The sequence below is a fragment of the Petromyzon marinus genome, chromosome 75 (genome assembly GCF_048934315.1).
Source record: "Petromyzon marinus isolate PM22_M1 ecotype Great Lakes invasive population chromosome 75, UKy_Petmar_22M1.pri1.0, whole genome shotgun sequence".
NCBI classification, from domain to species: Eukaryota; Metazoa; Chordata; class Hyperoartia; order Petromyzontiformes; family Petromyzontidae; genus Petromyzon; species Petromyzon marinus.
The window spans coordinates 8074019-8087265 of NC_133741.1; the positions used below are offsets into that span (position 1 = coordinate 8074019).

The 13247-nt window shown below is 54.1% G+C and overlaps 1 protein-coding gene across 1 annotated transcript; it reads left to right on the plus strand.

The window, feature by feature from the left end:
• The first annotated feature begins 1290 nt into the window (after nucleotides 1–1290).
• On the plus strand, nucleotides 1291–12973 carry LOC142907174 (dual specificity tyrosine-phosphorylation-regulated kinase 2-like). Its single transcript, XM_076056425.1, has 5 exons — nucleotides 1291–1382; nucleotides 4369–4423; nucleotides 6265–6367; nucleotides 7100–7257; nucleotides 12615–12973. Exons 2-5 carry the CDS (start codon nucleotides 4418–4420, stop codon nucleotides 12753–12755), a joined length of 408 nt encoding a protein of 135 aa, XP_075912540.1. The 5' UTR covers nucleotides 1291–1382; nucleotides 4369–4417; the 3' UTR covers nucleotides 12756–12973.
• Nucleotides 12974–13247: the final 274 nt, after the last annotated feature.

Genomic DNA, 13247 nt, shown 5'->3' on the forward strand with positions numbered 1-13247 from the left:
ACAAACTCACCTCACACAGACACACACAGAGACCCACAGACTCACTACACACAGAGACCCACAAACTCACCTCACACAGACACCCACAGACTCACCTCACACAGACACCCACAGACTCACCTCACACAGAGACCCACAGACTCACCTCACACAGACTCACGACACAGAGACCCACAAACTCACCTCACACAGACACCCACAGACTGACCTCACAGACACCCACAGACTCACCTCACCCAGACACACACAGAGACCCACAGACTCACCACACACAGAGACCCACAAACTCACCTCACACAGACACCAACAGACTCAGCTCACACAGACACCCACAGACTCACCTCACACAGAGACCCACAGACTCACCACACAGAGAGACCCACAAACTCACCACACAGAGAGACCCACAAACTCACCTCACACAGAGACCCAGACTCACCTCACACAGACACACACCCTCACCTCACACAGACACCCACAGACTCACCTCACACAGACTAACGACACAGAGACCCACTGACTCACCTCACACAGACACACACCCTCACCTCACACAGACACACACACTCACCTCACACAGACACACACAGAGACCCACAGACTCACCACACACAGACACCTACACTCACCTCACACAAAGACGCACAGACTCACCTCACAGATAAATACAAACTCACCACACAGACACCCACAGACTCACTTCACACAGAGACCCACAGACTCACCTTACACAGAGACCCACAGACTCACCACACAGAGACCCACAGACTCACCACACAGAGACCCACAGACTCACCACACAGAGACCCACAGACTCACCTCACACAGACATCCACAGACTCACCTCACACAGAGACCCACAGACTCACCACACAGAGACCCACAGACTCACCACACAGAGACCCACAGACTCACCACACAAACTCACCACACAAACTCACCACACACAGACACACACAGAGACCCACAGACTCACCTCACACAGAGCCCCGTGTCGGCATCTTCAGGCTGAGTCGACCACGAGGAGGCCCAGTCAGGGTTCAGATTTTTCCCGCCATCGCCGCAATTCGCCACGACCGGAAGCGGAAGTAGAAGTTGGGGGTGGAGGTGGGGGGGGGCGCCCATAGACTCGGGGCGGAAGGCGGCTTCCGGGGGCGTGGTCTCGCATTGCCACGTCACTCGGAGGGGTGTGGCTGAAGGGGGCGTGGTCACGTCACTCGGACTCTGACATCACCGGTGACGCTGCAATCATCACGAGCTCCCTCGGTACGAGACTGGCGTGAAGGAGTCGGCAGGTTCTTAAACGTCAGCTGACTCAGCTTCATCATCGTCGTTTTTCAAACAACTTCTGTTGAAGCCATCCTAGAGAAACTTTTGACGAGGTGAGTTTTGTGGGTTTAGTGGTGAGCGTGTGGGTCCGTGTTGTGGGTTCGTGGTGAGTGTTGTGGGTCCGTGTTGTGGGTTCGTAGTGAGTGTTGTGGGTTCGTGGTGAGTGTGTGGATCCGTGTTGTGGGTTCTTGGTGAGTGTGTAGGTCCGTGTTGTGGGTTCGTGGTGAGTGTTGTGGGTTCGTGGTGAGTGTGTGGGTCCGTGTTGTGGGTTCTTGGTGAGTGTGTAGGTCCGTGTTGTGGGTTCGTGGTGAGTGTTGTGGGTTCGTGGTGAGTGTTGTGGGTTCGTGGTGAGTGTCTGGGTCCGTGCTGTGGGTTCGTGGTGAGTGTTGTGGGTTCGTGGTTAGTGTGTGGGTCCCTGTTGTGGGTTCGTGGTGAGTGTTGTGGGTTCGTGGTGAGCGTGTGGGTCCGTGTTGTGGGTTCGTGGTGAGTGTTGTGGGTGCGTGGTGAGTGTTGTGGGTTCGTGGTGAGTGTGTGGGTCCGTGTTGTGGGTCCGTGGTGAGTGTTGTGGGTTCGTGTTGTGGGTTCGTGGTGAGTGTTGTGGGTTCGTGGTGAGTGTTGTGGGTGCGTGGTGAGTGTTGTTGGTTCGTGGTGAGTGTTGTGGGTCCGTGTTGTGGGTCCGTGGTGAGTGTTGTGGGTTCGTGTTGTGGGTTCGTGGTGAGTGTTGTGGGTTCGTGGTGAGTGTTGTGGGTCCGTGGTGAGTGTGTGGGTCCGTGTTGTGGGTTCGTGGTGAGTGTTGTGGGTCCGTGTTGTGGGTTCTTGGTGAGTGTGTAGGTCCGTGTTGTGGGTTCGTGGTGAGTGTTGTGGGTCCGTGTTGTTGGTTCGTGTGAGTGTTGTGGGTCCGTTGTGAGTGTTGTGGGTCTGTGGTGAGTGTGTGGGTCCGTGTTGTGGGTTCGTGGTGAGTGTTGTGGGTTCGTGGTGAGTGTGTGGGTCCCTGTTGTGGGTTCGTGGTGAGTGTTGTGGGTTCGTGGTGAGTGTGTGGGTCCGTGTTGTGGGTTCGTGGTGAGTGTTGTGGGTGCGTGGTGAGTGTTGTGGGTTCGTGGTGAGTGTGTGGGTCCGTGTTGTGGGTTCGTGGTGAGTGTTGTGGGTTCGTGCTGAGTGTGTGGGTTCGTGGTGAGTGTTGTGGGTCCGTGTTGTGGGTTCGTGGTGAGTGTTGTGGGTTCGTGGTGAGTGTGTGGGTCCGTGTTGTGGGTTCGTGGTGTGTGTGTGGGTCCGTGTTGTGGGTTCGTGGTGAGTGTTGTGGGTTCGTGGTGAGTGTTGTGGGTCCGTGTTGTGGGTTCGTGGTGAGTGTTGTGGGTGCGTGGTGAGTGTTGTTGGTTCGTGGTGAGTGTTGTGGGTCCGTGTTGTGGGTCCGTGGTGAGTGTTGTGGGTTCGTGTTGTGGGTTCGTGGTGAGTGTTGTGGGTTCGTGGTGAGTGTTGTGGGTCCGTGGTGAGTGTGTGGGTCCGTGTTGTGGGTTCGTGGTGAGTGTTGTGGGTCCGTGTTGTGGGTTCGTGGTGAGTGTTGTGGGTCCGTGGTGAGTGTTGTGGGTCCGTGGTGAGTGTGTGGGTCCGTGTTGTGGGTTCGTGGTGAGTGTTGTGGGTCCGTGTTGTGGGTTCGTGGTGAGTGTTGTGGGTGCGTGGTGAGTGTTGTTGGTTCGTGGTGAGTGTTGTGGGTCCGTGTTGTGGGTCCGTGGTGAGTGTCGTGGGTTCGTGTTGTGGGTTCGTGGTGAGTGTTGTGGGTTCGTGGTGAGTGTTGTGGGTCCGTGGTGAGTGTGTGGGTCCGTGTTGTGGGTTCGTGGTGAGTGTTGTGGGTCCGTGTTGTGGGTTCGTGGTGAGTGTTGTGGGTCCGTGGTGAGTGTTGTGGGTCCGTGGTGAGTGTGTGGGTCCGTGTTGTGGGTTCGTGGTGAGTGTTGTGGGTCCGTGTTGTGGGTTCTTGGTGAGTGTGTAGGTCCGTGTTGTGGGTTCGTGGTGATTGCTGTGGGTCCGTGTTGTTCGTTCGTGTGAGTGTTGTGGGTCCGTGGTGAGTGTTGTGGGTCTGTGGTGAGTGTGTGGGTCCGTGTTGTGGGTTCGTGGTGAGTGTTGTGGGTTCGTGGTGAGTGTGTGGGTCCCTGTTTTGGGTTCGTGGTGAGTGTTTTGGGTTCGTGGTGAGTGTGTGGGTCCGTGTTGTGGGTTCGTGGTGAGTGTTGTGGGTTCGTGGTGAGTGTGTGGGTCCGTGTTGTGGGTTCGTGGTGAGTGTTGTGGGTTCGTGCTGAGTGTGTGGGTTCGTGGTGAGTGTTGTGGGTCCGTGTTGTGGGTTCGTGGTGAGTGTTGTGGGTTCGTGGTGAGTGTGTGGGTCCGTGTTGTGGGTTCGTGGTGTGTGTGTGGGTCCGTGTTGTGGGTTCGTGGTGAGTGTTGTGGGTTCGTGGTGAGTGTTGTGGGTCCGTGTTGTGGGTTCGTGGTGAGTGTTGTGGGTTCGTGGTGAGTGTGTGGGTCCGTGCTGTGGGTTCGTAGTGAGTGTTGTGGGTCCGTGTTGTGGGTTCGTGGTGAGTGTGTGGGTCCGTGTTGTGGGTTCGTGGTGAGTGTTGTGGGTTCGTGGTGAGTGTTGTGGGTCCGTGTTGTGGGTTCGTGGTGTGGGATCGTGGTGAGTGTGTGGGTCCGTGTTGTGGGTTCGTGGTGAGTGTGTGGATCCGTGTTGTGGGTTCGTGGTGAGTGTTGTGGGATCGTGGTGAGTGTGTGGGTCCGTGTTGTGGGTTCGTGGTGAGTGTTGTGGGTTCGTGGTGAGTGTTGTGGGTTCGTGGTGTGTGGGTTCGTGTTGTGGGTTCGTGGTGAGGTTGGGTCCGTGGTGAGGATGTGAGTCCATGTGAGTTCGTGGTGAGGATGTGAGTCTGTATTGGGAGTTCCTGGTGAGGATTGGGGTTCGTTGTGAGAATGGTGGGTTCCTGGTGGGGGGAATGTGGGACAGTGGTGAGGATGTGAGTTCGTGTTGTGACTCTCTACATCATCTCCACCCCCCCACCCACACAGAGACCTTGGGGACTGCTGCGTGAGCGAAGCCACTCTGAGCATCAACACCATGCAGGTAACGCATGGGCCCCTACACTCGACTTACCAACACCACCCTCACATACCGACACCACCCGCACTTACCAACACCACCCTCACCAACACCACCCACACTTACCAACACCACCCTCACTTACCAACACCACCCTCACTTACCAACACCACCCACACTTACCAACACCACCCACACTTACCAACACCACCCTCACTTACCAACACCACCCTCACTTACCAACACCACCCACACTTACGATCACCACCCTCACTTACCAACACCACCCACACTTACCAACAGCACTCACACTTACCAACAGTACTCACACTTACCAACACCACCCACACTTACCAACACCACCCACACTTACCAACACCACCCTCACTTACCAACACCACCCTCACTTACCAACAACACCCACACTTACCAACACCACCCTCACTTACCAACACCACACACACTTACCAACACCGTCAATACTTACCAGCACCACCCACACTTACCAACACCACCCTCACTTACCAACACCACCAGTACTTACCAACACCACCCACACTTATCAACACCACCCTCACTTACCAACACCACCCACACTTACCAACACCACCCTCACTTACCAACATCACCAGCACTTACCAACACCACCCACACTTACCAACACCACCCTCACATACCGACACCACCCGCACTTACCAACACCACCCTCACCAACACCACCCACACTTACCAACACCACCCTCACTTACCAACACCACCCTCACTTACCAACACCACCCACACTTACCAACACCACCCTCACTTACGACCACCACCCACACTTACCAACACCACCCTCACTTACCAACACCACCCACACTTACCAACACCACCCTCACTTACGATCACCACCCACACTTACCAACACCACCCACACTTACCAACACCACCCACACTTACCAACACCACCCACACTTACCAACACCACCCTCACTTACCAACACCACCCTCACTTACCAACACCACCCTCACTTACCAACACCACCCTCACTTACCAACACCACCCACACTTACCAACACCACCCTCACTTACCAACACCACCCTCACTTACCAACAACACCCACACTTACCAACACCACCCTCACTTACCAACACCACACACACTTACCAACACCACCCACACTTACCAACACCACCCACACTTACCAACACCACCCGCACTTACCAACACCACACACACTTACCAACACCGCCAATACTTACCAACACCACCCACACTTACCAACACCACCCTCACTTACCAACACCACCAGTACTTACCAACACCACCCACACTTACCAACACCACCCTCACTTACCAACACCACCCACACTTACCAACACCACCCTCACTTACCAACATCACCAGCACTTACCAACACCACCCACACTTACCAACACCACCCTCACTTACCAACACCACCCACACTTACCAACACCACCCACACTTACCAACACCACCCTCACTTACCAACACCACCATCACTTACCAACACCACCCTCACTTACCAACACCACCATCACTTACCAACACCACCCTCACTTACGAACACCACCCACACTTACGAACGAGCTTCCATGAAATATGTATTTGTTTGACATCGACTTGCAACTCGCACTCGCGATCCGAACCTGGGAACGATCCTCCGCCAGATGTAGTGAGTGTGTTTGTGATGCCCGTACACTACTCTGTGGCACCACGGTGGCTAGGAGATGTTAACAACCTCACTTTGTATACAGGAGGTCGTGGGTTCGACCCCGGCACTAACGCCTACTGTTCACGTGAAGTCTGTGTGTGTAGAGGAGCCTACTGCAATATTGTTTTTGTGTGTGTGTGTGCGTGTAGACGAGCCAAGCTGCAGCGAGAAGGAGGGAGGGAGTCTGTGGCAACACGTGGAGCGCGCTGTCCGCAGCCGGCACCGGACCTATCCGCTGTAAATCGCCTCGAGGTGAGAACAGCAGTGAGCGGAACGTGGCCACGGTGAATGGGGGGGAAGTCACTACCGCCATTTTGCATGGGGGACTTCACGGTGGCCATGTTGCATAGGGGTCTTCACGATGGCCACGTTGCATGGGGGATGTCACGGCAGCCATTTTGCATGGGGGACATCACTATGGCCATGTTACGTGGGGGATTTCACGGTGGCCATGATGCATGGGGGTCGTTAGAGTGGCCATGTTGCATGGTGGACTTCATTGCGGCCATTTTGCAAGGGGGACTTCATTGCGGCCATGTTGCATGAGGGATGTCATGATGGCCATGTTGCATGGGGGACTTCATTGTGGCCATTTTGCAAGGGGGACATCATTGCAGTAATGTTGCATAAGGGATGTCATGATGGCCATGTTGCATGGGGGATATCACAGCGGCCATGTTACATGGGGGTCGTCATGGTGGCCATGTTACATGGGGGACTTCATTGTGGCCATTTTGCAAGGGGGACTTCATTGCGGCCATGTTGCATGAGGGATGTCATGATGGCCATGTTGCATGGGGGTTGTCATGGTGGCCATGTTGCATGGGGGACTTCATTGTGACCATTTTGCAAGGGGACTTCATTGTGGCCATGTTGCATGAGGGATGTCATGATGGTCATGTTTCATGGGGGCCTTACCTGGCATGTAAACAAAACAGAGATAGTTCAAAGTTTAAGCTGTTGTTGTTGTTGTCACGTGTTTAGCGATCCTGGAACTCTTTGGACCTCAGCTGAGTCATCGCCAAAAGCTGGAGCTGGCGGCCATGAAACAAATTTGGTTCTTCACTTTGGACAAGGTCGGCAAACCCCGGGGCGGCAACAACAACGACGGCTACGACGACGATAACAACAACTACATCCCTGTGAGGCTCACAGAGACACAGAGACACCCACAGAGATACCCACAGAGACACCCACAGAGACACCCACAGAGACCCACTCCCATTGAGACACCCATAGAGACCCACAGAGACACCCACAGAGACACCCACAGCGACCCACTCTCATTGAGACACCCACAGAGACCCACAGAGACCCAAAGAGACCCACAGAGACCCACAGAGACCCACAGAGACCCAAAGAGACACCCAAAGAGACACCCAAAGAGACACCCAAAGAGACACCCAAAGAGACACCCAAAGAGACACCCACAGAGACACCCACAGAGACACCCACAGAGACACCCACAGAGACACCCACAGAGAGCCACTCCCATTGAGACACCCAGAGACCCACAGAGACACCCACAGAGACACCCACAGAGACCCACAGAGACACCCAGAGACACCCACAGAGACCCACAGAGACCCACAGAGACACCCATAGACACCCACGGAGACACCCACAGAGACACCCACAGAGACACCCACAGAGACCCACTCCCATTGAGACACCCATAGAGACCCACAAAGACCCACAGAGACCCAAAGAGACACCCACAGAGACATCGATAGAGACCCACAGAGACCCAAAGAGAAACCCACAGAGACACCCACAGAGACACCCATAGACACCCATAGAGACACCCACAGAGACCCAAAGAGACACCCACAGAGAAACCCATAGAGACCCACAGAGACCCAAAGAGACAGCCACAGAGACACCCACAGAGACACCCACAGAGACACCCACAGAGATCCACAGAGACCCAAAGAGACACCCACAGAGACATCCACAGAGACCCACTCCCATTGAGACCCACTCAGGCACCCAAAGAAACACCATTAGACACCCACAGAGCTTTTTGTTGGGTTAGAAGGCACGAGTATAAATGTGCAATGGTTAAACCTGCCACCACCACCAGACACAGACAGTCGGTTAAGGTTTTGTGCTACGGGTTTCTGGGGGTCTCTGTGGGTCTCTAATGATCTGTGTGAGCCTTGATTGGTCTGGGTGTCTGTGGGTCTCTGTGGGTCTCTCGGGATCTGGGTCTCTGTGCACGTGTAGTGTTGTGGATTCAGGAGACGTCGGAGTCGGTTCTTGGAGGCAACACTGTTCATTAAACCACCTCGCTCGGCAGTACAGTCCCAGTACACTCAGGGTTACTGTCCTCTACACCTAGGATTAACGTGCCCTAACACAGGGCTACACTCAGGGTCCTCCTACACCACTGTCTAGGGAGGGTACTGCCTCTGGGCTAACGTGCCCTATAACACAGAACTACACTCAGGGTCCTCCTACACCACTGTCTAGGGAGGGTACTGCCTCCGGGCTAACGTGCCCTATAACACAGGGCTACACTCAGGGTCCTCCTACACCACTGTCTAGGGAGGGTACTGCCTCCGGGCTAACGTGCCCTGTAACACAGAACTACACTCAGGGTACTCCTACACCACTGTCTAGGGAGGGTACTGTCTCTGGGCTAACGTGCCCTATAACACAGGGCTACACTCAGGGTCCTCCTACACCACTGTCTAGGGTGGGTACTGCCTCTGGACTAACGTGCCCTATAACACAGAACTACACTCAGGGTCCTCCTACACCACTGTCTAGGGAGGGTACTGCCTCCAGGCTAACGTGCCCTATAACACAGGGATACACTCAGGGTCCTCCTACACCACTCTCTAGGGAGGTACTGCCTCCGGGCTAACGTGCCCTATAACACAGAACTACACTCAGGGTCCTCCTACACCACTGTCTAGGGAGGGTACTGCCTCTGGGCTAACGTGCCCTGTAACACAGGGCTACACTCAGGGTCCTCCTACACCACTGTCTAGTGAGGGTACTGCCTCCGGGCTAACGTGCCCTGTAACACAGGGCTACACTCAGGGTCCTCCGGCTATGGGTGCCTAGGGGGGAGGCCGTTCTAACTCGGCCCTAGCCACGGTTCCGAGTTCCGACCACTGACCCACTGGACGCGGCCCTCACGAGGACGTCAGGGGACCAGGGGTTCCCGGAGTCTCACGGCCGAGCCGCACAAAGTCCCCCGGCCCTGCTAAGGGCAGCGGGGGCTAGGGGGGTCTCCTATCTAGCTGGGCTTGGGCCTTCCTGTCTAGCTGCTGGTCTTAGGCTTTCGGTCTTCAACTGGTCCAGATCGACCTGGGGAGGTCCCCTTTGATGCCCCTTGCTCCATCTATGGCGCCGCCACACATCGCGTTAAAGTTATTTCGCACCGTTTTGTCGCGAACTTTGGCCAATCCACTCACGACGACGAGGACGTCGGCCGCGGTGGCCAGAAGATGTTAGCTCCCTCGCCCGGTGTGCAGGAGGTCGTGGGTTCGATACCGGCCCTGACACCCGCTGATGCCGCTGCTGTTAGCTGTTGCATATGCGGAGTTTACGTCTCGATCTCTCTCCTCGTGGGTGGCGTGGATTTCTTTCCGCCGGGGTCCTCCCTCCGTCGTTTTTCCTTAGAGACATTTAGAGACGATGTCACCGCACATTTAGAACCCACGGGCCTCATCATTGCCACACGGTGGTAATGATGAGGCCACTTCGTTGAGCTACGGTTTGCGATAGCCAGGTCGCTTTTGAGATAGAAGAGCTACATAGGCAGTTCAAGTGGTGGGGTCTTTAACAGCATAACAATAGGCTGTACCATTTCTGTAAATAAAAACACAACCTTGTGGTGAACATGCAAACAAAAACAGGCTCTGGTAATAAGTGGCATTGCCTTTGACACTAATTGGTCTGCACCAGAGAGAGCGTCCTTCTTTAGGCCCTAGTCTCACAACCTGTGTCTCACTACCCAGTGTCTCACTACCCAGTGTCTCACTACCCAGTGTCTCACTACCCAGTGTCTCACTAGCAGTGTCTCACTACCTGTGTCTCACTACCCAGTGTCTCACTACCCAGTGTCTCACTACCTGTGTCTCACTACCCAGTGTCTCACTACCCAGTGTCTCACTACCTGTGTCTCACTAGCAGTGTCTCACTACCCAGTGTCTCACTACCTAGTGTCTCACTAGCAGTGTCTGACTACCCAGTGTCTCACTACCCAGTGTCTCACTAGCAGTGTCTCACCACCAGTGTCTCACTACCAGTGTCTCACTACCCAGTGTCTCACTAGCAGTGTCTTACCACCAGTGTCTCACTACCAGTGTCTCACTACCAGTGTCTCACTAACAGTGTCTCACTACCGAGTGTCTCACCACCAGTGTCTCACTACCCAGTGTCTCACCACCAGTGTCTCACCACCAGTGTCTCACTACCAGTGTCTCACAACCTGTCCCACTACCAGTGTCTCACCACCCGTGTCTCACTAGCAGTGTCTCACTACCCAGTGTCTCACTACCCATTGTCTCACTACCAGTGTCTCACTACCCAGTGTCTCACTACCAGTATCTCACTACCCAGTGTCTCACTACCAGTGTCTCACTACCCAGTGTCTCACTAGCAATGTCTCACTACCAGTGTCTCACTACCCAGTGTCTCACTAGCAGTGTATCACCACCAGTGTCTCAGTACCAGTGTCTCACTAGCAATGTCTCACTACCAGTGTCTCACTACCAGTGTCTCACTACCCATTGTCTCACTACCAGTGTCTCACTACCAGTGTCTCACTACCCAGTGTCTCACTACCAGTGTCTCACTACCCATTGTCTCACTACCAGTGTCTCACTACCAGTGTCTCACTACCCAGTGGCTCACTACCAGTGTCTCACTACCCAGTGTCTCACTACCAGTGTCTCGCCAGCAGTGTCTCACCACCAGTGTCTCACTACCCAGTGTCTCACCACACAGTGTCTCACTACCCAGTGTCTCACTACCCAGTGTCTCATTACCAGTGTCTCACCACCAGTGTCTCACCACCAGTGTCTCACTACCCTGTGTCTCACTACCCAGTGTCTCACTACCCAGTGTCTCACTACCCAGTGTCTCATTACCAGTGTCTCACCACCAGTGTCTCACTACCAGTGTCTCACTACCCAGTGTCTCACTACCCAGTGTCTCACTACCTGTGTCTCACTAGCGGTGTCTCACTACCCAGTGTCTCACCACCAGTGTCTCACTACCCAGTGTCTCACTACCCAGTGCCTCACCACCTGTGTCTCACCACCTGTGTCTCACTACCCAGTGTCTCACTACCCAGTGTCTCACCACCAGTGTCTCACCACCAGTGTCTCATTACACAGTGTCTCACTACCCAGTGTCTCACCACCAGTGTCTCACCACCAGTGTCTCATTACACAGTGTCTCACTACCCAGTGTCTCACTACCCAGTGTCTCACTACCAGTGTCTCACTACCTGTCTCGCCAGCAGTGTCTCACCACCAGTGTCTCACTACCCAGTGTCTCACCACACAGTGTCTCACTTCCCAGTGTCTCACTACCCAGTGTCTCATTACCAGTGTCTCACCACCAGTGTCTCACCACCAGTGTCTCACTACCAGTGTCTCACTACCCTGTGTCTCGCTACCCAGTGTCTCACTACCCAGTGTCTCACTACCTGTGTCTCACTACCAGTGTCTCACTACCCAGTGTCTCACTACCCAGTGTCTCACTAGCGGTGTCTCACTACCCAGTGTCTCACCACCAGTGTCTCACTACCCAGTGTCTCACTATCCAGTGTCTCACCACCTGTGTCTCACCACCTGTGGCTCACTACCCAGTGTCTCACTACCCAGTGTCTCACCACCAGTGTCTCACTACCCAGTGTCTCACCACCAGTGTCTCACTACCCAGTGTCTCACCACCAGTGTCTCATTACACAGTGTCTGACTACCCAGTGTCTCACCACCAGTGTCTCACTACCAGTGTCTCACTAGCAGCGTCTCACTACCAGTGTCTCACCACCAGTGTCTCACTACCAGCGTCTCACTACCCAGTGTTAGATGGATAAACGCAAAAAGGCGAACAACCCCCCCCAAGTTTTAACATCATTCGGCCTTCTTGGGTCCGTCGGTAAAGTCGCGTAGATAGGTTCAAAGACAATAATAAAAGTAACGGGAAGACGACCGCTTGCGTTGCGATGGAAACGTCGGAGTTTTCCGTTATCTTTGATTATTTCCTTTGAGCCTATCCACGTGGTGGCTTTACCGACGGACCCAAGAATGTGAATTCCTGCAGTCACGAAAGCTTCAAGTCAAGCAGCGTTCGGCAAGTTTAACGCAACATTTAAACGTTTCCGCGATCCGATACCCGAGCAAAAACAAACCTTCGTGGTGGAGAATGGCGGTCGTGGAATCCCCGACTGCCGCCGTCGCCGCCACCACCGAGCGTCAGGCGCTCCGTTCGCGACGGCTCTGACCACCGGCCTCCGCCTCCTCCGCCTCCCTAGGTCCGCAAGGAACAGCTCCAGTACCGCTACGAGGTGCAGAAGAAGATCGGCAAGGGAGGCCAGGGCCTGGTGCTGCAGTGCCTCGACCACAAAACCAAAACGCTCGTGGCCGTCAAGATGCTGTCGATGGCCTCGCGGTGAGCCGGGAGGGCCTTCCGCGGTGGCCCGCGATTCTCGGGAAATAATCATCAAATGATCGGAGGCACCGCCGTGAAACTGCCACCAACTGTGGACTCGCCGACAAAATACTAACTGCCGTAAAACTTCTGCTAACTATAAACTAACAAAATACTAACTGACGTAAAACTGCCGCTAACTATAAACGAACAAAATACTAACTGCCGAAAAACTTCTGCTAACTATAAACTAACAAAATACTAACTGACATAAAACTTCTGCTAACTATAAACTAACAAAATGCAAACTGCAGTAAAACTGCTGCTAACTATAAACTAACAAAATACTAACTGCCGTAAAACTGCTGCTAACTATAAACTAATAAAATACTAACTGCCGTAAACCTGCTGCTAACTATGAACTAACAAAATACTAACTGCTGTAAAACTGCTGCTATGAACTAACAAAATACTAACTGCCATAAACTGCTGCTAACTATAAACTAACAAAATCTTA